This window comes from Fonsecaea monophora, assembly GCF_001642475.1.
Source record: "Fonsecaea monophora strain CBS 269.37 chromosome Unknown Scaff152, whole genome shotgun sequence".
NCBI classification, from domain to species: domain Eukaryota; kingdom Fungi; phylum Ascomycota; class Eurotiomycetes; order Chaetothyriales; family Herpotrichiellaceae; genus Fonsecaea; species Fonsecaea monophora.
Window position 1 is genome coordinate 1 of NW_019174083.1, and position 22,636 is coordinate 22,636.

Consider the following 22,636-nt stretch of genomic DNA (forward strand, 5'->3'; position numbering starts at 1 on the left):
TTCCTCATCTCCCTGGCATTTAATTCGCGAAGACATGCGCCGATGAAGCTTCATAGCTGTCGGTCGTTATCAAACCATCAAGGACATCACCACCTTCAACCTTCCGGCCACGGCATACTGCTCGCTGGATTGACAGAGCCGCATCCATGAGCATAGCTGAGAGTTTGAAGTTGGTGGTTGAGGCGCTCCAATGTCCGTCACCGATCCATTCTCTTCTCCCCTGCTTGCCGATCATAACACACATCACCGACAAGACTGGTTCCAGGAGTTGAGAGACAAGTGTTGAGTTACCAAAATCTTCTGCGCTCTCAGGAGAGACCAGACCATCGAGATGTCCAGCATCTTGTGACACACGAGGCTCCAAAACCAAGCGTGCCAATTCTCGGCCTATGTAGAGATCGTCTTCGAAGGCTCGTAGGTTGCCACACCATAGCCCATCGATTTCTTTCCTATAGGCTTGTAGACTCTTCTTTATCTTGGTAATCGCATTCTTCATCAAGTTCAAGATATCCCTGTCCTCGCGGAGAAGATGAAAGGCGCTGTCAAAGCTGTGGCATGACAACATTTCTGACCAAATAAAGTGCTCGTCGTCTTGCTGGAAATCGGAGAGCGCAGTGTTCAAGAGCCAGTAGGCCGTCACCTTATCTCGCTGCACTGGGTTATCTTCCTCCACTTGGAGGAGGACCTCCAGACATGACGTAGTCTGTTGGCCGGTGCGCTGTCCAGACCGATGGCACCTTGACAGCCAATTATATGTCTGTCGAACAAGCGACATTGCTTCCAATCTTTCGCCCACTGAGCCAGCACATTGAGCACACGATATGACATATAACGGCAGAAGCTGACGCGAAACCCCCTGAACCGATGCTTGTCGATTGATCTGATCGACAATACGAAGTGACATCTGATACGCCTCGCTCTGGAAATTCAATGTCAAAAGCAGCGTTGCCATGTATCCGAGGCGTCTGAGAACACCAACAGAAGCGCCATATTCGGTGACAAAAAAGCAGAACATCCGGGGTATTAGGCCCTCATCATCGAAACATAACGAATTAATTTCGAGTCTCGGATGACGTTCGTCCAGTAGCACTTGGGGTAGACGGTGCGGGTTTTGACCCAGGCTGTGCTTGGGAGAATCTTGTTTGCGGGTGAAACTCTGCGTAATGTTATTGTCTTCTGTTTCCATCATCTCTCTGGCTTGAGGTTGGAGATCAGATGCAGCAGCACCAGCCGAGCTTTCTGACGGCACCATGGTAGGTGGAATAACGGAATATTCGGTCATGATGATATCGGTGTCGGATGCGTCTGCTATGTATTGCGACTTCGAGATTCGGCTCAGTCCGGTAGGTTCGAATGGGGAGGCTTCCTCGAGTTGAGGCGGTTTGGATTCGGGAGCCGAGCCGTAACTTGAACCAGCAGGGTTCATAGTCGACAATGAAGAGTTAGCACTCTGCGAGAGTAGCTCTGCTGGATTTCTCGCATTCTCTCCCGAAATGGCTGCTTGCTCCGACATTGCGGCATATGGAACAGCAAGCATGGCCTGCGTTGAAGGCCCTTGAGTGCTCCCCTTAAGCCCCCATCTCTTCATTTTCCCGTCAAGTTGGTTTCGTGTCACAGAGATATTACTGGACTGCAACTCTCGTAGGATGCCAGAAATACTGACGTCTTGACTGCAGAGTGCCACCACTCTGGGCCTGATATCTTCCCATTGCTCCTTCGAGAGTCGTTGGCTGTAACGGGAAGCATTTGGATCATGTTGGATGAAAAGATTGGATCGAGCACTGCGGCGAGCATTTGCCATGACCGTCTGTTGAGTATGTATGTGAAAACCTCAGAGACATGGTTCAGGAGGAAAGGGCTCCTAAGCAGAGGTGGAACAAGAAGATTGAATGAAATGGACGGTGTCCTGAAGACCTTGGGGGAGATCCAGCCATCTTGTCGACTATTGGGCAGAAGCCAAGCAGGGGCTGCAGTGTGGCTTATTGCTACATTTCCTCAATCGGTTTAATGACCTTGACCTCGGAGCGAGAGCCTCGTCTCTGGTTCGAAGATCGCGAATCTCGTCCATACCTGTCGGCAAATGTGCTGTGACTCGAGGAATGGATCTGCGTGCCATAGTTTAGCGTTTTGCCTCTGCCGAGTAATGGAAGATTGTGGGAAGGAAAGAAGAGAAAGGCAAAGCAAACTACGAAGACGATGAAGTCTGGCGCGGCTGATGTTCGGCTCGTCCCCCACACCGCACGACCACATACATCTATTGAGGCGTATCTGCTCGCTCGAGATCGGTGGATTAACTGAGGAAGGTATAATCCCTCCCCCTCCAACACCACATCAGCTAACAGCGTCTCGGAGTGATCGAAATACTCCCTGAAGCCAAGTCGCATGCGCCGGCCACTGACCAACACACTCCTCGCCCGCATTACCTCATTGAACCTTCACTATGATTTCAAGCGAGCAGAACCCCGTTGCAGCACTCGAAATGTACACTCGAGTCATCACAGAGAAGAAATTCAGGAGTGTAGCGAGCAAATCGTTTCTGAGAGTTCCTGCTAGCTGAATTACACGGATCGCGACAATGTCTTCAAAGGGCTCATGTCCATAGATCAAACGCCAGAGGAAGAGGCGAGAATACCCTGTCTATCACATTCGAGAGCACACTGCATATGTTTCTATATCACAAGACTGACTGAACCTCTCTCCGCACAATCAGCACAACATCGACATATGTAAACAATACATGGCCATCGCCTACTTCCCAACCCAGAACAAAGGCGATCAATCTGTTTCACACCTCTGTCACAGTGACAGCTGGTTCTGGGCACCAGAGGCCTTTCGGACTGCGAAATACCCATGGACTACCCGGACTCACACGCCGTTGTGATGGCCGGCGTTTCAGACCTGCACATCATGCGATTCGACAAAGTATTTGCCAAAACGGGCCATGTTTTGCTGAGGCATACGGCAGAAGGGAGCCATGTCGGAAAGCCATACAATGGGATTGAAGCAACGAACAGTCACACCATGTGGAAAAGATTAAAGGTTTCACCAAGGGCTGGGACCAGAAGACCCTGCAGGTAAGCAGCTCGACAACCGTTTCAAGTCTACAGCGTAATACTGACTGACCGAAACAACCAGATCTAACTGGGCAGGGCTCCCATCACCGAGAGCAGTGATCCAAGACGGAATGCAAAGGCTCTTGCACAACCAGAAACGTCTCGGAGAAGAAAGATTGAAAGGAGTATAAGAGAAGGTTGTTGTGTAGCGCCGACTTTCACGAGAAGGCTTGACAGACGGGGATGTAAGATAGACGGCTTGGGGAGCGCGGCTCTGAGACAGGGCACTGGCAATGGCATCAAAGACGAAGAACAACATGTCAAGATCCTCCACTGCGATACACTACTTCCCTCCCTGTCCTTTCTCCCTCTCAACCTCATCTGCCAACTCCCCCAATGTCCCAAACCTCCATCCATACCCGACCTCTCCCCGTTCATGGATGCCTCTGATAGCCTCGTTGCCACCCATGCCCGCCCCCTTCCGGTTGATCCACGCGCTGGCCAACCCCATCTTCTTGGCCGGGATGTGATCGTGGAAGATGCTCTGCGCGACGTGCAGGATCTCGTGCTTCTCCACGCCGGCGTCCTCCTTGGCGTGCGTGATGAGGTACTCGAAGTTGCGGAGGTCGGGCTTGTACGAGCCGATGTCCTGGGCCGTGTAGACGCGGAAGAAGTCGACGTCGCTCAGCGGTCCCGAGCAGGTGCGCGCGAAACTGGCCCGGTCGACGTTGGACAGCGGCACCAGCTTGAACCCGTGCTTCACCAGCCGCTGGCACGCGTCGACCGTGTCCGGGAACGGTGTCCAGGTGCCTATGCTCTCGCCGAACCGCTTTGCTTCCTCCTCGGTCGAGCCGGTGACTTCGAGGCCAAAGTCGGACGCGATGCGCAGGTAGATGTCGTGCAGGAGCTCGTCATACTGTTGAGATGGATTCTTTTCCTCCAACTCATGTTCGATGTCGTTGTACTTCGCCGCGAGTCGGATCCGTCCTTCGGTCCCAGGGCTCGTGCTGTCTTGGTATTCCTGGCTGAGGGGGGAGGATGAGGGGATGCGCGAGACTAGCGGTTGAAGTAGCCTCACAATGGCCGTCTCCCAGTCGATGAGCGTGCCGTAGATGTCGTACGAGATGAGTTTGTAGGACGATAGTGGTCTTTTGGGCACGGTAGGCTCGGGCATAGGTAGATAGGACGAAGCCATCTTGTCTTTGGGCTGTGTTTCTTTGGGTGGAAGAGTTTGACCTACAAAGCAGATCGAGCTCGTATCAAGTCAATTGGCGAGGTCGATGAAATGGTGTGGCTGCACTTGAAGAAAACACGACTGCAACCGTGAAATATGAATACCTCGTCTCTCCCGGAACAATCAAAGGCGGCATTATGAGACAGGTGAAAGATATATAGGCAGGTTTTCGATGAATGTGTTGTTCATTTAGTGTCATGATCGCTCGTACACAACGCGCCTCAGGACGATGCCACAAGGCGTGAACAGACCTGCAATGTCATCCGGAGGCCGCCGCTATTTTCCCCCCATTGTAGTTTGAGCTCTGTCGACGCTGATCGAGCAGAAGTAATAGTAGAAACCGTCACTCGCCATCCCGAATCAGGGAAAACCACGAATATCCTGCCTCCATCCTCCCTGCAGCCCAATGTTCAATGCTTGGAATAGCATGCGAAAGACAAAGACCGACCCTCCCCCTTCTGAAACGCCTCCACGAGTTTTGACCGCCCATCGCCCGTGTCCCTTTTTCTGTTCTCTCTATCTGTCCTCATTAGGGTATCTTGAAAACATCCCGTGCATGCAAAATATGGCAAAGAATATGCATTCAAAGGTGATGTCGTGAATATGCATGGCCGCCAAACGGGACTGCCGACCGCGTTTAGCGATCTGGTCCATAGGGAAGAGGTGTCCCAGACGAAACCTGAGGCTGTGTAAGTCACAGATCAATCCATCAGTAGTCCGTGGCTATCACCTTTTTCCGTTTTCTTTGGCTGCCATATTCGTCGCCATCGCCATCTTCTGGGTCCGAATAGCCTTCTCCGTAGCCGACAAAACTATCATCACCATAACTCCGCTTTTTCCCACGAGTCTGTCGTTTGGCTTCTGCAGATGGTTGTTGAGACTGTCGTACCACCCCGTTTGCGACAGGCCGAGGGGTTGGTTGTTGCACCGGAGCCACGTTCGGTTTCGGCTTATCGAATCCGAGCATATCCTCCCAGTGAGCGTTGTTGCGAACTGTGCCTGGCTGCATTTGCATGGCTTGTTTCAACTTGTTTCGGAAGTCAGGCGTAACTTCAATCTTGGACTTTGCGTGTTCTGCATTCCACTGCTCATCTGGTTGAAGGCCCCAAGCAGACGATCCAGCCATGCGCCGTAACGGTCCAGGTTGGTCTTCTTCCACGTTACGTTCGCCCTTGACAGGTTTGTTCCGCCCCGCCAGAGCGAATCCCTTGATCTGACCCTCGTACGATTTCCGCAGCTTATTTATTTTCTCACCAGTCCTCGGATCGGTGCGAGCGACACTGTGCAATAATGGGCCCAGACCATATAATGCCAACAAATGCTGCTGCGGGTTCGGTTTCTGGCGCTCAACTTCTGTGAGAATGTCTGTTAACAAACCTGCAAGGATAGATTGTGAGTGGTGGAGAAGTGGAGAGTCTTACTGGATCTGCAGAGAAGAAAGGCTTCACCCATATCTTTCTGTAGTTGGTCCAGGGTCTTCTCATCCACCGTTAGCTCTGCAGCCTTTCCAGTAGCTCCCAGTTCAGCGCTGTTCTCCTTGGTAGCAATTTCGCCCTCTATTTCCATCTCATCGTTCCGATCATGATTTGTTGCCTCTCCAAGGGGTTCTACCTCCATTTGATCCGCCTCTTGATCTCTATCCGAATCAAGTCTTTGACGCTTGTCACGATGTGAATCGATATCATCAGCCATTTCAAATCCAGAGGAAGTGCCCGTCACACTGTGCGCAGGGGTTGGCAGGGACGGCGTGGTACGGGACAACGGTTGTTGGTTACGCGGTGCTGAAGCCTTTGGTGAGTTCGGAGACGAGCGCCCCGAAGTCTCGTCGGAATTATGTGTATTTCCGTAAGAGGAGACATAGCTCTTTGTAGCGACTGACATAAAAGAAGGGGAAATGGGGGAGTGCGGAAGATTGTCAGACAGGCGCCGTCGCTTGAGGCCCGATTCAGAGGGAGAAGTTGGGGATGGCGGGATGGCAGTTGGCCGGCTTGTAGAGGACATGAAATCGCGCAAATGAAGTCCTTCCGCGGTGGTTTGCGCGCCACCGTCGATAGCGGAGGAGTCGCGAAGAGAGCGCTGTGATCCAGCAAAGCTGTCACTTGGGTAGTGGTGGAGCGGGGCGTCACTTTGATCGATTTGTATCAATGGGTGACTTCGGGAGGGGATGACGATGATGGCGGATACGGCTTGCGTCAGAGACAAGCAGGAGAGAGGTATCGGACGGGCGCAACACTCAAGACGTCGGTGGGAACGAGGTGGTGAGTGAGAATGGGAGCGGAGAGTTGTTGGTCGGAAGGGATTTGGGAAGAACAAAGACAGAAACGAAAGTCGGAGGTCGACAGGTGACGGGGCAAAGACGAGAAGGCGAGGCGAGCGAAAGACTGGAGCCCAGGCGCCGGGCTGCCAGCACCACCCAGGTGCCAGGACCCCCCAGCAGCCACCCGGCAGCCACCTCCACCCGCGAGCCAGGTTTGCTAGGCGCCCTCTGACTACTGGCTTAGCAGCCGCAAGCGGCGTTAGTCCGGCAAAGGGTTGGGGCTGCCGCAGGTTGAGTCACGTGAGGCAACTGCCTGCGCTCGTACAATCAGCCGAAATATCTCTATTGCCTCTCCTTTATGTAACCTCACGGGCTGATCGGTGCCACGATTAGTGCTCCCGGTCACTGTGAGGTCCACTGCTCGGTACTCCCCATATAGTGCCAGACAGTGTCCTCTGTCTGACTCTCTGTCAGCTTCCTCGACTCTCCTCCAGCCCTCTCAGATCTCGATCGTGTCCTCCCTGCTTCTTCCAATGGAACAAAGAGCCAGTATACCTCCAGGTCTGCCCCGCGATCATCCTATCCAGAGCTACTGGCAAGATCCACCCGATGAGATAGCAGATTGTCGCACGACCGCCGAACTCCCCGATGAGGTTGATATAGCCATCATTGGCTCAGGAGTCAGCGGCGCCTCTATTTCTTACAATCTGCTTTCATCGAATCCAGCCCTCAAGGTTGTACTTCTGGAGGCACGTCAGGCTGCCAGTGGTGCCAGTGGTCGAAATGGTAGGTCTGGAGTCACCAGAAACTGACTTGTCCTCCTTGACGTTTGTCCTTCTTACCAGCTGATAAGACGACCTCTCTCCTTCATGGTTCACGAGCACTCCCTAACATGACCCGTTTGAAGGAGGTCACACTAAGACAGCTACCTATCGATCCTTCCTCGACAATGTTCAATCTGTGGGGGCAGAAGATGCCATGAAGATCACCAACCTAGAATACAACTGCATGGTCTCGGTTCACAAATTCGCCCGCGAGAACAACATCGACTGCGATTCTGTGAGGTGTCAAACCATTGACGTCTTTTACGACGAGAAGCAATTTGAAAAGGCTCGAGAATCGGTCGTGCTAATGGAGAAGTTGATGGGCAAGGAAAATGCTCCGAAGCACATTTTCCACAATAGCCAGGAGACGGCAGAGAAATTTCTGGCACCGAACAGTGTTGGAGGGCTTGAGTATGAATCAGGGAGTCTGAGTGCGTACAAGTTCACGATCGGCGTACTAAAGCTCGCTCTGCAAAAGGGACTTAACCTTCAATGCAACACTCCTGCAAAAAGCTTGTCCAGATGTACTGCAGATGGGAAGTGGACCATCTCGACACCACGTGGCAATATCAAAGCCACAACACTCGTCCTAGCTACAAATGGCTATACTGCACACCTCTATCCGCAACTCCAAGGGGTGATCGTCCCTTTGCGAGGAGTCGTGACAGCTCAACGGCCTGGACAGAGCATGCCTCAAAAGGGACTAGAAACTACCTACTCCTTTGTCTACGATGAAGGCTTTGAATACATGATCTCTCGCCCTGCCGGCTCCAAGTTTGAGGGTGACATTGTGATCGGAGGTGGTATGCACGTTGCACAAGACGAGGGAACGTCCGAATACGGGAATACTGATGATACCACCTATGACAAGAACAGCGCAGACTATCTCTTGGAATGTACAGAGCGATACTTTGGCGCGAAGAATTGGGGCAAAGACAACCCGGAAGGTCGATGTCGGCGAATCTGGTCTGGCGTCATGGGCTTCTCATGCGACGGTTATCCTTTTGTAGGACCTGTGCCCGGTGAGCAAGGGCTATATTTGGCTGCCTCGTTCCAGGGGCATGGAATGGTCTTGTGTTTTTTGTGCGCAAAAGCCGCTGCAAGCATGATTGAAGGGACAGACGGCGAGGAGCTCAAGAGTTGGTTTCCCACATGTTACAGAGTTACTCCGGAAAGGCTGAAGAAGAAATTTGACGGGCGCTAGAGAGCATCAGGAGCGCCCGAGCCCGAGCCGGTCGAGAACGGAGCGGATCAGGATGCGGAAAAGAGCAGGGGCCAGAAAGGAAGGTCTCTTATGCTGGGAGAAAGTGGAGCATCGTTCATGTTCTTAAGACTTGGTCACCTAGAGGAGATGTATATTTCAGCTTGGATAGATTCAATACCTTCGAGCCAGGAAGATCCGGCCACCCAGCATCAACCACCATCAAACAACGCGGTAACCCGAATCAGATCAAATCGGAGCCTGGGAGCACGGACATGAAGAAACCTCTCTACAACATGGGAGAGTATGGATCTTCCTTCGTCTCAGGAGCGAGCCCAACTCGTCATTTCTAGAGCAACGCCGGTACAATGCTTTCCCCAAGAAACCCTGCATCAAAAACGCCGTCTAATGCTTTGCTTTCCCCCATCCCTTGTTTCTGGATGTCTTTTGAGTCATAACGTCGTGTCGCGTCCGTCCAACCAGCCCCTTGACATCCCGGAAACCTAATCTTTTGCTTACTGAGTCTGGCACTGCGCACCCTGCGGACCATCTTCATCCTCCCACGCTCCTTGGGCCTCCTGGCCTCCGATTTCGTCAATGTCTGCCACCTCGAAACTCACCTCGTCGGTTTCCTCGGCTTCGATCGGTGGCTCCGGGCCAGGGAGGAGTTTCTGCAGTTGCTCCAACGCCTCGGGCTTATCCAAGAAGAAGCCATCTTCAGGGAAGGCGATCTCGACGACGAGATAGAGATCTCCCTTTGCGTCAGACTTCTTGAGCGGCATGCCTTCACCGTGGACCTTGAGCACTTCGCCAGGGCGGAGGATCTGGCCTGGTTCTTGCGGGTGCCTCAGTTCAATGCCCCGCCCGTCGAGGTGCTTGAGGACGACGCGGTGGAAGCCCGTCAGCGCCTCGGCGAGGGTGACGTCGAGCTTTGCGCTGAGATCGTTGCCCGTGCGCTGGAACACCTCGTGAGGCTGCTCAACAAGGTGAAAAATGATGTCTCCAGTCTGCTCCGCCCCTGGGATCTGATCTGCCTCGCCTTCGAGTTTGATTTGATCGCCTTCCCGAGCACCACGGGGGATGTAGAGTTCGAGCTGCTTCTTCTCTTCCGTGACCCTTTTGCCCTTGCATTTCTTGCATTTGTCCTTGGGATTGAAAACCTGGCCTGTACCCTCGCAGGCACCGCACTCGACCATGCGCTGGGTCAACATGCCCGGACCCACCTGGCTCAGAACCTGCTTGACACCCTGCCCCTTGCAAGCGGAGCACTCTTTTGCTTGTGCCTTCTCTGCACCACCGGTACCCTTGCATTTCGAACAGATGACGTTCTTGGTGGAAGAGAACTTGACAGTCTTGCCTTTGTACAAATCTTCCAGAGTGACTTCGTATTTCTGATTTTCATCGGGACTTCGTCGCATTTTGCGGCCGCCCATCCCCGGCATGCCCATCCCCGGCATGCCCATCCCCGGGATCCCACCACCCATGCCGAACAGGTTGAGGATGTCTTCCATGTTCACCTCCCCACCCATGCCCCCGGGCCCGCGGGACCCATCGAAGGCAGCCATGCCGTGGGCATCGTAGAGATGTCTCTTTTCGTCGTCGTAAAGGATTTCGTAAGCCTGGGAGGCGGCTTTGAAACGAGCTTCTGCCTCTTCTCGCTCCTCGGGAGGCACTTTGTCGGGGTGGCTGGCGAGAGCCGCTTTTCTGTATGCTTTGCGGATATCGGCTTGAGAGGCATCTCTGGGGACGCCGAGGATCTCGTAGAGATCAATCTCGGCGCCAGTGTTGGGGGTATCGCCGTCCATGTTTTTGTTTCAAATCTATTGGGAGATGTGTGTATCGAGAGATATGTGCGGGAAGCAGAGAATGTCGGTGTTGATGGAAAGTGGAAAATAATTAAACGCTTCGAGGCATCCAGCAGATGACAACTAATCGACAGGTTCTGTGAGAAAGATGAGTGGAGATTGACTTCGCAGTTTTCGTTCAACCCAGCGCGAGCTAGCACGAAAAGTCGGGCCTAATCTTCAACAGATCCAGTGGTGGCGCGCAAGCAATTATTATTCACTACCAGGTATAGGGCTGCATGTGTATGGATACCTGACGATTAACCCGGACGGCGGAGGAATAGAAGCATTCGAAGAGTTTGGACTGCTTCCCTCTTTTCCTACTGGTTGGACCGTGAATCTTCTGGTGATTTCGAGTCTAGGAATTTTGCATTGATTACCACACCTTGCATTCTTTCTTTATCAATTGCAACGTCTTCTCCTGTTGTCCATGAGGGCGAGGCCTGCCATCCGCGTCACTGGATGGGTGTGCAATTCATGTCGTGCCCGTCAGACCGCGGCAAAGGGGCATTCGCTTGTCCCGAGTCGCAAAGCCTCGACTGCGCCAACCAGTAACGGCAGCACCACGACGCATTCCACCCCAAAACGAGGAAAGCTGCCCTCAACACCAGCTCGAACTCGGTTCGCTCCCTCTCCCACGGGCAATCTTCACCTAGGCTCCATCCGTACTGCGTTGTTCAATTACCTCCTTGCTCGAGCGACGAACGGCCAGTTCCTTCTTCGAATCGAGGACACCGATGCAAAGAGGACGATACCCGGTGCAGAGGACCAGTTGTACAGAGATCTGAGGTGGGCTGGGCTGCAATGGGACGAAGGCCCTGAAGTAGGAGGACCTTACGGCCCATATCGACAGTCTGAACGACTCGAGCTGTACAAGACACACATCAAGAGCCTGTTACAGACGGGACAGGCATACCGCTGCTTCTGCACGTCGGACCGTCTCGATGATCTCAATCGCCGCCGCCACGAAAAGGGATTGAGTTTGGGGTATGACAGGAAATGCCTGAACAGCCTCTCCCCGTCTCAGGCGGAAGAGAAAGCCCACCGCGGTGAAGCGCATGTTATCCGTTTCCTGTCTCCGCCCGAGTGGCCTCGCTATAATGACCTCGTCTACGGCAAGTCCCAAGGCCACGGGGCCGAAAAGACCAAACGATTGCTCGTGGACGAACCGGTATACGAGGATGCGATTCTGATGAAATCCGATGGCTTCCCCACTTACCATTGGGCAAATGTTTGCGATGACCATGAAATGCACATCACTCACGTCGTCCGGGGGTCCGAATGGATGGCTTCGACACCACTGCATGTCGCGCTCTATAACTCCCTCGACTGGACGCCTCCAGCTTACGCCCACGTCCCACTGCTGGTCGACGCCAACAAGCAAAAGCTCAGCAAGAGGAACTTCAACTCTGACATCTCACGATTCCGCGACCAAGGTATATTTCCGGAGGCCCTCGTCAATTTCGCGGCGCTTTTGGGCTGGTCTCACACCCAGAAACGGGACGTCATGGACCTCGCCCAACTCGAATCCCTTTTTGATCTGAAAATCACAAAGGGGAACACCATTGTCTCGCTGGATAAATTGAACTTTTTGCAGGAACAACATGCTCGCCGCCGAGTGCTAGCTGGAGGAGAAGAATTTGAGCAAATGATTCGCGATGTGGCCGTCTCTGTTTTGGACAAGTACGGCGCTGGGAGAATCATGCAGTTTCTAGCCTCTGGTTCCCAGAAAAGGCAGCTAAGAGATGTGCTCGCCCAGTTGTTGAAGGTCGAATCTCTACACTACCGCTCCCCATCTCAATTCGCCGAACAGTGCGCCTTGTTCTTCGAGCCTGTGTCCCTGAAAAACGACTTGGAAGTCAGTGACGTCGGGCTCCTCCATCCGCTCCGCGTCGCAGCATCAACGCTGGCTTTGATCCCCGAAGAGTCGTGGACCCGGGACACGCACCTCTCGCACCTCCGTTCCCTCGAAGCGAGCGGACCCGACGAGTCCGTCGACGCGCGGACCTGGAAACGGGAGCTGTACCACTACCTCCGCTGGGCATTGCTGGGCGGCAGACAAGGGCCCGGCATCGCCGAGACACTGGAGATCCTGGGGCGGGGGACGTGTATCGCGAGAATCCAAGACGCGAATCTACGGGCTCGAGAGTTCGAGTCCGTCACGACCAAGCCCGTCGTCCAGGCTCAAGGGTGGAAAGGCGATGTCGACGGCAAGAGACGAGTCGACAAGGAGTGGAAAGCATATGCGCTGCGTCCGTAAGAGGGGAGAGAGAGAGGGATATATATAATACTAATCGATCGACTCCTCTCATTTTCCCGTGTCTTGATGTTTTACGTGTCCCTTCTCGTAGTTTCATGCTCGACCTATCCTATGCCTTGGTCCATTTTATGCCTGTCGTTGTAGGATGTAGGAAGCTGGAATATGTATGTATGTATGGACATACTTCACATTCCCTCCACGCAAAAGAGTATGGGCAGTACCCGTCCCCGTCAGGGGGCGTGCGAAAGTTACCAGGTAGTCTTTACTTGTACTTGTACTTGTACTTGTAGTTCAATATCCCTCTGTCCGTGTCATGGATGTCCTGTATACGAGCCCAGGTGGGATTTGGGATATACGGTACATCGAGGAAGAGAATCAGGAGAGGAGCAAGGAAAGAAGAAAGGCAGTCAGTAAGTCGTCATTTGGTAAGAAATCTTTTTTTTTTCCCTTTTTTCTTTTTCCGTGATTTTCCATCGCGTGCTGAGGCTGTCCCCTCTCAACCCAGATTGCCGAGTACGCGCAGCCAGCATGCACGGACCGTAGCAGATACTTCAAGTCTCTTTGTAGGGTATGCACACCACCTCGGACCACGGACCGCGGCGCACTTCCACCAGTAAATCTACTCAGTCACCTCCCTGACCATCTCCCAGTTCCCTTTCAGATCCTCCTTCCAGAGAGTGACCTTGTTGTCACCGCCCGAGACGGCGAGCACATTGCCGCTCAGACTCCAGCTCACGCGCCAGGTGACGGCGTCAAACTCCAACGTCTTGGCCAGGGTCCAGTCGCCCACGTTGCCGGGCCCGGAGTTCATGTTGGTGCAGGTCCAGATCTTGACCGTCTTGTCCTGGCTCGCGCTGGCGATATACGACTTGCTGAGCAGGGTGGGCGACCAGGCGACGTCGCGGACCCAGTCGCCGTGGCCGTTGGGCAGGACCAGCACGTTCTCGTACGTGCCGCTCTGCGGGTTCAACTCCCACAACTTGACGTTGTTGTCGCTCCCGCCCGTGACGAACCGCTTGACCAGCCCACCGCCACCGCCCGCCGCGGCGGTGCCGGGGTCTTTCCGCGTGATGGCGCCCGGCGGGGCAGACGGCGCCCAGCTCACCGCGTTCACGCCCATGGGGTGCGCTGGGAAGATGATGTGGCCCCACTGGTTGTCGCGGAACTCGAGCACCGACACGTTGCCGTCCGACGAGGCACACGCCAGCAGACAGCCCAGGTCCGGTGGTGCCCAGGAGACCATGTTGACCGAGGCGGTGTGGAATGTGCTCGTGAAGACCAGGGTCCATGACGACTGTGACTGTTGGCCCGGCTGGGACTGTTGTGAGGGCGTTTCGCGGTAGATGTGCACGCGGCCATCGTACGACGACGAGGCCAGTAGAGTGCCGAACTTTGGATGCGCCCATGACACGCACCAGACCGCGCCTTCGTGGCTGTAATGCGCCATCGAAAAAAACAAACTCTTTGTTAGTGTATGCCAACAAAAACCTCAAGGCCAATGTGTGACAGAAGGGTGTGGGGGAGGGGGCTCACCCTTTCAGCGTCTCCGTTAACCGGTGTTGGTCGCCTTCAATCTCAAAGATCTTGATAGTCTTGTCGCTCGAACAAGTCGCGAGTCGTCGGCCATAATAGTCGAGGACCGCATCGTGCTGTCAACCACCGTATCCCGTCAGCCGGCCACTCTCTTTCCTCAATCGCGGAACCCAATCTCTTGAAGCCGTAGAAACAATCATTCAAAGTATATTGTAGAATCCATCGTGGGTGTGGACAAGGGAATGGCAGAGCAACGTACAATCATATCATCGTGGCCCGAGTTCGCAATGACCTGCGCCTGTTTCATTGCGCACAAGTTAGTTACTTCACTTTAGCCATGGCAATTTCTCGCGACGTCAAGACTCGGAGAACCACCAACTAGGCAGAGGGAGAGTTGTATGTCCAGCGAGGAACCCCAGGCTGTGTGTTCACTCAATTGCGTAGTCTGCGGCAAGGGACGAAAAAGGGCACCAAAAGAAACATACCATTTCCACGTCAACTGCGTCTGGACAGGTACTCGGGGAATATGTAGGTGGGTAAATGAAGGGAGAAAAGTGTGACGGCACAAGAGGAAAACACTACCGCATATCGGGACGGATGTGACAGATGTAAGCACGGAGAATGGAGGGAACACGTCGAAGACTCGTAAATGGGTGGAGGATGGTGTTTGCGCGACTTGACAAGTTTCGTGATCTGGCAACTATTTCGCTGCTGGAGTCCAGATGCGCAGTTCAGCCTCGTGTGCTCCGTGCATCTCTGATCCGCCATCTTATCTTATCGGACGAGGCTGCGCCGTTGTGACAGTCATCGCGTACAAAGACACCCACTAATACTACATGTTGACTGTGTAAGTTGTTCAGTACCTCATTCGGCCACAAAAGTCTCATTCTTCTTGTTTGATGTAATAGCCATCAGACAAGACACTATATGCCGCCCAAATAGAGGCATCCTTCTGGAAAATCTGGGGTAGTTCTACATTCCATTCCGGCACATTGCATATGCAACCAAAGACTGGCTGATATATTCGCGCCTCGCAGTCCCCGTCCGATCATTTCAAAAACCGTAATGCCCCGATGCATGTAGCCTGACCAGCTCTTCCTTTTTCTGACCAGAGATCCCACCCACTCCTGAACAGCTCCAGAATATAATGCACAAGCACCGCGAGGACTCAATCGAGGCTCACGAAAGACGAGAAAGAGTAAGGACGTTCCGTTTCAAACCCGCACAGACAACAAACTCGACTACCTGCCGAGTGGTAAGGTATGCCGGTGCAATCCCTCATTCCACACAGGCAGCTTCTTGTCTCGCTCGTAGACCAACCCGCAACTGTTGCATAGTGTCTGCTCGAACATCACCAGTCAGCATCGTCAAATCTCAAAGGGGTTCAGGAGTCGCAATCACAAGTTGGAAAGACAGAGGCAGAAGCAAAAGGGAAACAGGAGGGGACTCACTCTAGGACCCATAGGTCCATCCCGAACAGCCCAGACGGCGCTGCCCCAAATGAGACAATGTTTACACCGCCAATTCTGCCTCTCGTATTCCTGCAGTCGATTGCCTTCGCCTCCCCAGCCAGCACCAGCAGAGCTTCCAGTAGCATCCGGGGTCTGTGCCTTTGCCACGGGAGAGAGCGATCGGAACCGCCGCTTCTTCTTGCTTCTTTCTCCACGTCCCATGAGGGGAGTGTCCTCTCCTGTCCCGGCGCTCCCAATGGTGGTGTAGTCAAAGTAACTTCCTCGTTGCTGTGCTTCCTGTTCTCGAGCAGAGGGCACCATCCCAGCTGTGGAGCTGAATTTGGCAGTCTCTCTCCGCAATCTCCTCAGTTGACGTTCACGATCACCCTCTCTCTTCTCGAGCTCTTCTTTACTCAGAGCCTCGAATTTAGGCTCCCATTCGGCGCCAAAATCGTCAATGTCGTATCTCCACCCGGCACCTTCTTCGCCTCGGACGGCTTGGTTGTCGATTTCTCCGCTTAAATGGTTCCCACCGATCATGACCATGCCGCCTTCGCACGCCTCCTTCTTCAGTCGCAACACTGCTTCGTAGATCGCATGAGTGATGGCCATAACCCATTCGCCGCCCAATCCCATGTCTGCGCAAGTCTGTCTTGCAAATGCCTCTGCAGCACCCGGTGGATGTAACAATGACCATTCGAATTTGTCTTGGTAAAGTTTCGAGGAGAGGTAGATTGAGAGCGTAATTATGCAGCGGTACGTGTCGTCCGGATTAAGAAATGGATCTTCAGAGTCATCCTGCTGCTCAATCAGGGGTTCTGGTGGTAGCGGAGAAGCGACTGCTGTTATAGAAGCGCCGTTGGTCAATGTAATAGGATGAGGTGTTGAAATGGCGGGAGTTCCCGGTGTCGTAGAGGTTGGACGCGAGATGGAAGCCCCCAGGTGCGCCCGGGGTGTGCCGCCACGAGAGCTTCCATTGACAAAAGCTGACGGTGTTGGAGCAGGGTTGGTGTCAGGCATTTGCGATCTCTTCTGCTGAGTGTGAAAGAGAGGATGCATGGCAACACCCGCGTAATCCTCCAGTTGGGTCCGTATTTGCTGACTGACGTTCATGGCAAGGCCCGTTTGGTTCGGCAAGTCCAATTCGCGGACGAAACACTGCGCGAAGTCATCCGGAGTGAGCAGATTCTCGTGGAGATTCCACAGAAAAATGTCCCGTATCTTGTAGCCCGGCAAAGGTTCAGGTTTCTTGAACATTGGGAGAGAAGGGTTGACTCCGATGTCCCCTGTGCGTGGCAGGGGGAAAGGCGCTTCAGGCTGGTAGGGAGGTACATCGAGATCGATACGTATCGGTATAAGGGTGAGTGGGAGTTGCGACTGGATGTGTGCCTGGGCATCGGTCCTGTTCGACACAACAAAACTTGGTCAATAACACTACAGTGAGATTTCAACAGGTCGAGGGGGCAGCACTAACGTGGGCCTCACGGTCCTCCTGATTATCCAATCCCGATAAATGGGCTGCACATCGACAGGCTCGTGTATTTCCTTTCCCACCTTTTCATGCTGCGGTTCCTTTTTCTCGAGCTCTTCCCGTCGTAGCGATCGCAGTCCGGTCGGTCGCCGGGGCCCCTCGCTGTCTTCAAAGTCGTCCTCATCGTAGGCATCATCTGCGTAGTTGATTATGGTTGTCCCTCGTTTGGTGGTGCGACCGCCGGGCACGACATTTTGGGTCTGGAGAACGGGCTGGAGGAGGGTGTTGGTGTACTGGCGAATTCGTGGGGGATAGCTGGTCACATATGCTTGCGCGGGCGCCATGGTGCATCGCGGTTGGCTGGACGAGTGATACAACACTATGACATGGTCGACAGCGACAAGGCTTGGAAAGAAACGACTCCACGCACCACGCCCGTCAGAAGGGTATCAAGGGAATTGGCCAAAGCGTGTCGCAATGCGCTGCAGTAACGGGCGACTTGAAGAAATGTTCGCAGTCGCGACTTTCGATCCCTTCCGAGACGGGTCTAGTGCCAAGCCAAGGGACTCCCCGGTAGTCCCAAGACACTAATCCGATATTGGAAAGAGCTTAAATTGGAAAGTATTCGACGATACCTCCTCAATCACCAGTTCGCAGAGGGTCACATCAAGATGAGATGATGCCCTAGAAATTGTCCACTTTGGATCATATGTTCAACCCTCACCATGAAGGTGCTTCCTCGAGCCCTTGGCCTGAAAGGCCTTTATGAGGTCGCGCTTTGATAACCCTGGTTTCGTGGAGACAGCCTCCCCATTGACCACATCCTTGCCAGAGCCCAACTGACAAACCGGCAACTGTTGAAGCATGTTTCTTGTCCGGCTTTCGGATTGCTTAGATCTTTGTAATTTTTCTTGGGCTAGCTCAGATATTGTGTCCGCCATCGTGAAACATGCGGGGAACTGTTCGTGCCCTTGACCTTGGAATCGTCCTTTCTCCCACTGAATACGTCGCTTTTCCCACTCAATAGTCCGAGTATTTTTACCCGCCTGCCCGAGATGATATCCTGCAGTCTTCACCGCAAGTCCCATAGTTAGCATCCGGCGAAAGTGGAGGAGCGGATGAAATGCTCCGTCCTGTCCACTGTGAACAAGCGATAGGAAAGCGCAAGTACCTCGTATATTGTCGAGGCTCGATTCCTGGCCTCATTGATTGAGCCCAAGCTCAAGTGTTGTACGAGGTACAAATTGTAATCTCCTCGTAAAACTAGCTCTCTCTGTTGGACCCCTTGTACCTATTTCGCCAAGCTAGAGCCCTTAAATCACCCTCAGCCTTGCATGGGCATGTCCGCCCCACTTTTAATCCCAGACAAGGCTGAAGTGATATATAGACAAAGGCACCCAGCATACTCACTCTCAGTACCAACGAGAAATTCACTCACCACCAAGGCCCCCACTCCGAAGAAAATAATCATCAATATCATTTATTCCCTCGTAATTTCCTGCAACATAGCCCCCCCACCAAGTGAAAAATCACACACCAAAAAAAAAAAAAAAAAACTTGAAGTTCGAACAGCACTTGGAGACCCCTACAACTTCGAGTTCGGGGGGGCTATTGTTAACAATATTGGGAAAAGGTCTAGTGGGTTAGGTGGGAGGGGCCTTCTAAAGGGGATTCATGAGCTTGCTGTAGGGGTCTTGCACATGATTCTCCTGTCCCAGAGTACCTCGTGGCTGTTGTAAGATTGCTCGATTTAACCCTCTCCACCGGGGAGAGGATAGGAGCCGCAACACCTGCGAGGGAAATGGGAGAAGGTATACTAGAAGCCGCCGGAGCCAACTTTACCTTTTTGCTGCTGGATGGGAATCAACAAGGAAGGTCCAAAGAGAAAAGTTCACTGTCCAAGTCTCGCCCATGGAGAAACATGTACATATTTTTTTATTACCCCAAGTTACAAATGAACAAACGTGGGATCCTTCTTCACCAAGCTAACGGCACTAGGTGATTGTGACTGGAGGTAAGAAGAAACCCAAATATTGGCTGTATGGAGCCTCACCCAGCTACTTATGGGCAAACCTTAGCTGTGCAGGCAATGTCGCGACAATCACCCGTTTCATACTCCCAAAGGCCCTAACACATGGATATTCCGAAACCGAACTTCTTTTTCTCCTGATCGCTCAATGCAAAACGCCAACACGGCAACGAAAGAATGACTGCGCTCCTGTCATCGAAGGCCAATCACGCTCTGAACAGGATGTCAGCACAACGGTATATTGACACAACAAAGGGGTAACTCACCATTTCGAGGGTCCACACTCTTCGAATCCATACCTTCAACTTGCCCTCAACCCCATCCACATCAGTCAGCTCAACACCCTCCCACCAACATCTCCGAGCCGGTTTTCGCCAAAACAGGAGGAGTTTTTGAGCCATGCCCACAGCATTGCTCCCGGCCAAATCCCCTTTGATATCAGTCCGTAGCCGCGCGAGAGCCAGGCTGCAGATAACGGCCTTGTTTGGTTCTCCAGCTCGATGACCCCAGGCATCATCGTGATTAAAACCGCTGTATGTGTCAGCATCTCCATCTGAGCTGATCGGTTTGTGGAACATACCCAGCGGTCAGCATTTCAATCAAATGTTGCTCTGTCGTGCCAGCTTCTTCACTCCGCTTAAGGCCAGAGAAGATTCCGTCTTGTTTGAGTAAGGATTTACCAGCGGCCCGTTTGATCTCTGTCATTTCCGGCTGCTCAATGTCTGGACGAGGAGGAATGACGTAAAAGTCAAGATCTTCTCTCAAGACTATGATTCCCGCTCGGTCCTGAAGCATGTCCTTGGTCGAACCCTGTAAGGGTTCAATCGAGATGGGGTCATGTTCTGGTGGTGTTGTTGGGGAGGGAGACGTGGAGGGTATTGATTGAGCCACATCTCGGAAGAAATTTAACATATACTGAAGGGAGGCTGGGTCATACTGTGAAGAATAGGTTACATCTCCGATATAGATACAAGGATTGCTAAGAACAACAATGGGATGGGGGCTTTGATTGGGACGTACGTCAACCGGGTAGACATCGCCTTCGTGAAACGAGTTCATGTGGCCATCCGGGAGAAGGCCATTGGGGAATAATGATAGCAGCACAAACTCGGGCAGCGTCAACAATTCATCACGGGAAAGGGTGAAATGCGTTCCCCTGAGGTACAGTCAGCTTTCTGTCTGCTGGCTTTCAGTGTGAGCCAAGGAAACAAACCTCAAGTCCAATGTGATGTGTTCATCAGCTGCGGCCTCGCCTGCTACACACCCATCGTGTCAGTCTTCATCACTTCCCCCCAAGAGCATCGCCACTCACCTCCTAAAGTGTTGATTGGTGGGCCTGTTTGCTGAACCTGTGTGATGATGCTGGCCGCACCACCCGCTGCCGCCATGAGGTATGAGAACGAGTCTAACGGACTAGAACCTTCGGTATAAGGTGGCGGCGGCTCTCCGTCGTCAACAGCCTTGCCGGAAGAAGACTGAGCTTTTGTGTCTTGTGGGAGGGCAGCTTTTGTCTCGCGCTCAGCCTTAGACCCGGGTTCGTCTTCGGCGAGAGCCTCCTCGAAGGAGGGTGCCGGGGCAGAGGCTAAGAGCGAGTCGCAATGAGTCTCGGTGACAGTGGCTCTGATGCGGTCGAGCTCGGCCTCGGATGGAAAGTAGAGGGAGGAGAAGGGAGGTGGTCGTGGGGAGGGAGGACTCGAGGATGACGCTGCGGACCTGGGAGAATGTGGCGGCGGTGCAATGTATATCTTGTCCTCGTTTTCAGTGTCGTCGTTGTCGAAGGAGTGGTTGAATCTCGACAACGCCGTGATGGGCGAGTCTCCTCGATCAAAGACCGGAGGTGACAAGGTGACTGATTGGGCGCCGCGAGTGCGCAGCAAGTAATCAAACAACCAATGTGGAAGTCGTGTCGAGTATTGTTTAAACGAGGCAACGCGCAACGACAGAATCGGCACTGAGTAAGGGGAGTCGATCTTTTTATCTTGACAGAGGTCCTGCGAACGTAGCGATCGCGAGGAGGAATGTTGATTAAGGATGAGAAGGGTGGTGGAACATTGGATTGAGTCACGTTGAGCTGGACATTGGGCGTTTGGGATACTGGTATTGTGCAGAGTTGCAGCAGAGGTGCGAAGTTGGATCACGATGGGCCAGGTTGAGAGAAACGGGCCAGGTTTAGTGGCTTCCCCGTTATTTTGCACGGCTGCTGCAGGTGGAAGTTGCCCGTTGGTGTGGCTTATAAGCGCCTTACGGGCGTCCAAACAACCCTGAACACCAACCACCTTTTACCTTGCTGGGCTCCCAAGGGCACCTCCCCCCTTAAGCTGCCGCACGACTGGGACATTTTCACTGGTCCCGCCGCCTCCGCTCTGCCCATCTTTAGTACCTGACGGGCCGCCACGCCTTTCCCTTGCTGTTAAAACGGGCCCCGGAGCATGGGGCTCCTCGCCTGTACCGATTTTGGGAGAATGGTAAGACCTGCGTTAGATTGTACTTGCAGTTAGGATAAAATAGATATTATATCTTAAGCATGGCCCAGGATAGCTATAGATGGCTTCTTGCTCCCTCCTTCAAGCCCTGGACGCCAACTGCACCCCCCGCCTGCTCCCTAAATACTCGTAGAATTTGCGTTGCCCTCACTCTACCACGCATGCACCATCTCCCTCCACGGCTACCACAACTACACGTACCTAACCATCACCGTCACTTCAATGGATTCAACTTGTCAATGATGCCCTTCTCTTGCCCCGCCGGCCGAACATCTCCACTTCCTTGACTGGGAGTTAGAGTCTCGCCGCCAGATCCTGTGACGGTGCTGCTCTTCCCTCCCTCGGCAACGCCAGCAACCCCCCCAGTGTTCTGAACCTCGCTTCCCGGGTCCAGTTCGACACTCTTGTTCGCCGCGCCGGCGTGCCCACTCGTTCCGATAATGCCTGATCCTGCTCCGGCGCCGGCGGTGGTCGAGGCTCTCTTCTGGCCTGGAAGCCCAAACAGTTCTGAGTGTGAGGATGCAGTACCTTCTGAGGTGCCCGTCGTGCTTGTTGTCTGGCTGTCGGTCATTTTTTTTTTCGAAGAGGTAGGCCCGACCAAGTGCGGTAGACAAGGTTGCTATACGAGATGAGTTTTTTGCGATGGTCTTTGTTTCTTGTTGTCAAAATTTGCCTTTGCTAGGGAGTCGTTTTCTAGCAAAATGTCTGAATAGACGTGGTACGAAAACATGCACCACCCTTAGATATATTCTACTGAATGCTCCCTGCACAGCCCCAAGTCCATTGTTGACGGTCGCTTGCTACAATGACTTCACCTGGCATTATCTGACGACAGCAGCATGACGATCATGGCGAATGCTGAAGAGGCAAAGAGGGGCACCTCGTCTTCGGATTAGTTCTCCGATCAAAGAGGAGGGAGATGCCTCTGAGCCTCGTCACACGCCCAGCGCATAGCCCAGTGCCTAAAAGACATCCATCACCCAGTACTTCCCGGTT

At 53.3% G+C, this 22,636-nt stretch overlaps 9 protein-coding genes across 9 annotated transcripts; 2 read left to right on the forward strand and 7 right to left on the reverse strand.

The window, feature by feature from the left end:
- Positions 1 to 19: 19 nt before the first annotated feature.
- Positions 20 to 1,513, reverse strand: AYO21_11281 (hypothetical protein; the record flags this gene model as incomplete). Its single annotated transcript, XM_022661177.1, has 1 exon — positions 20 to 1,513. The coding sequence occupies one exon, from the start codon at positions 1,511 to 1,513 to the stop codon at positions 20 to 22; it is 1,494 nt and encodes a 497-aa protein (XP_022506491.1).
- A 1,883-nt stretch (positions 1,514 to 3,396) lies between these two features.
- Positions 3,397 to 4,248, reverse strand: AYO21_11282 (haloacid dehalogenase, type II; the record flags this gene model as incomplete). The annotated part of the gene is made up of 1 exon (XM_022661178.1): positions 3,397 to 4,248. One exon carries the CDS (start codon positions 4,246 to 4,248, stop codon positions 3,397 to 3,399), a length of 852 nt encoding a protein of 283 aa, XP_022506492.1.
- A 748-nt stretch (positions 4,249 to 4,996) lies between these two features.
- AYO21_11283 (hypothetical protein) lies at positions 4,997 to 5,979 on the reverse strand (the record flags this gene model as incomplete). The annotated part of the gene is made up of 2 exons (XM_022661179.1): positions 4,997 to 5,652; positions 5,709 to 5,979. 2 exons carry the CDS (start codon positions 5,977 to 5,979, stop codon positions 4,997 to 4,999), a joined length of 927 nt encoding a protein of 308 aa, XP_022506493.1.
- Positions 5,980 to 7,077: 1,098 nt separating this feature from the next.
- Positions 7,078 to 8,572, forward strand: AYO21_11284 (hypothetical protein; the record flags this gene model as incomplete). The annotated part of the gene is made up of 2 exons (XM_022661180.1): positions 7,078 to 7,330; positions 7,452 to 8,572. The coding sequence occupies 2 exons, from the start codon at positions 7,078 to 7,080 to the stop codon at positions 8,570 to 8,572; spliced, it is 1,374 nt and encodes a 457-aa protein (XP_022506494.1).
- Positions 8,573 to 9,084: 512 nt separating this feature from the next.
- On the reverse strand, positions 9,085 to 10,374 carry AYO21_11285 (hypothetical protein; the record flags this gene model as incomplete). Its single annotated transcript, XM_022661181.1, has 1 exon — positions 9,085 to 10,374. One exon carries the CDS (start codon positions 10,372 to 10,374, stop codon positions 9,085 to 9,087), a length of 1,290 nt encoding a protein of 429 aa, XP_022506495.1.
- Positions 10,375 to 10,843: 469 nt separating this feature from the next.
- On the forward strand, positions 10,844 to 12,673 carry AYO21_11286 (glutamate-tRNA ligase; the record flags this gene model as incomplete). Its single annotated transcript, XM_022661182.1, has 1 exon — positions 10,844 to 12,673. The coding sequence occupies one exon, from the start codon at positions 10,844 to 10,846 to the stop codon at positions 12,671 to 12,673; it is 1,830 nt and encodes a 609-aa protein (XP_022506496.1).
- Positions 12,674 to 13,292: 619 nt separating this feature from the next.
- AYO21_11287 (hypothetical protein) lies at positions 13,293 to 17,472 on the reverse strand (the record flags this gene model as incomplete). The annotated part of the gene is made up of 5 exons (XM_022661183.1): positions 13,293 to 14,106; positions 14,207 to 14,322; positions 14,466 to 14,504; positions 15,658 to 17,059; positions 17,132 to 17,472. The coding sequence occupies 5 exons, from the start codon at positions 17,470 to 17,472 to the stop codon at positions 13,293 to 13,295; spliced, it is 2,712 nt and encodes a 903-aa protein (XP_022506497.1).
- Positions 17,473 to 19,349: 1,877 nt separating this feature from the next.
- On the reverse strand, positions 19,350 to 21,495 carry AYO21_11288 (hypothetical protein; the record flags this gene model as incomplete). Its single annotated transcript, XM_022661184.1, has 7 exons — positions 19,350 to 19,370; positions 19,424 to 19,688; positions 19,738 to 20,093; positions 20,178 to 20,313; positions 20,371 to 20,413; positions 20,470 to 21,357; positions 21,441 to 21,495. 7 exons carry the CDS (start codon positions 21,493 to 21,495, stop codon positions 19,350 to 19,352), a joined length of 1,764 nt encoding a protein of 587 aa, XP_022506498.1.
- Positions 21,496 to 21,854: 359 nt separating this feature from the next.
- On the reverse strand, positions 21,855 to 22,211 carry AYO21_11289 (hypothetical protein; the record flags this gene model as incomplete). The annotated part of the gene is made up of 1 exon (XM_022661185.1): positions 21,855 to 22,211. One exon carries the CDS (start codon positions 22,209 to 22,211, stop codon positions 21,855 to 21,857), a length of 357 nt encoding a protein of 118 aa, XP_022506499.1.
- Between the last annotated feature and the right edge of the window lie 425 nt (positions 22,212 to 22,636).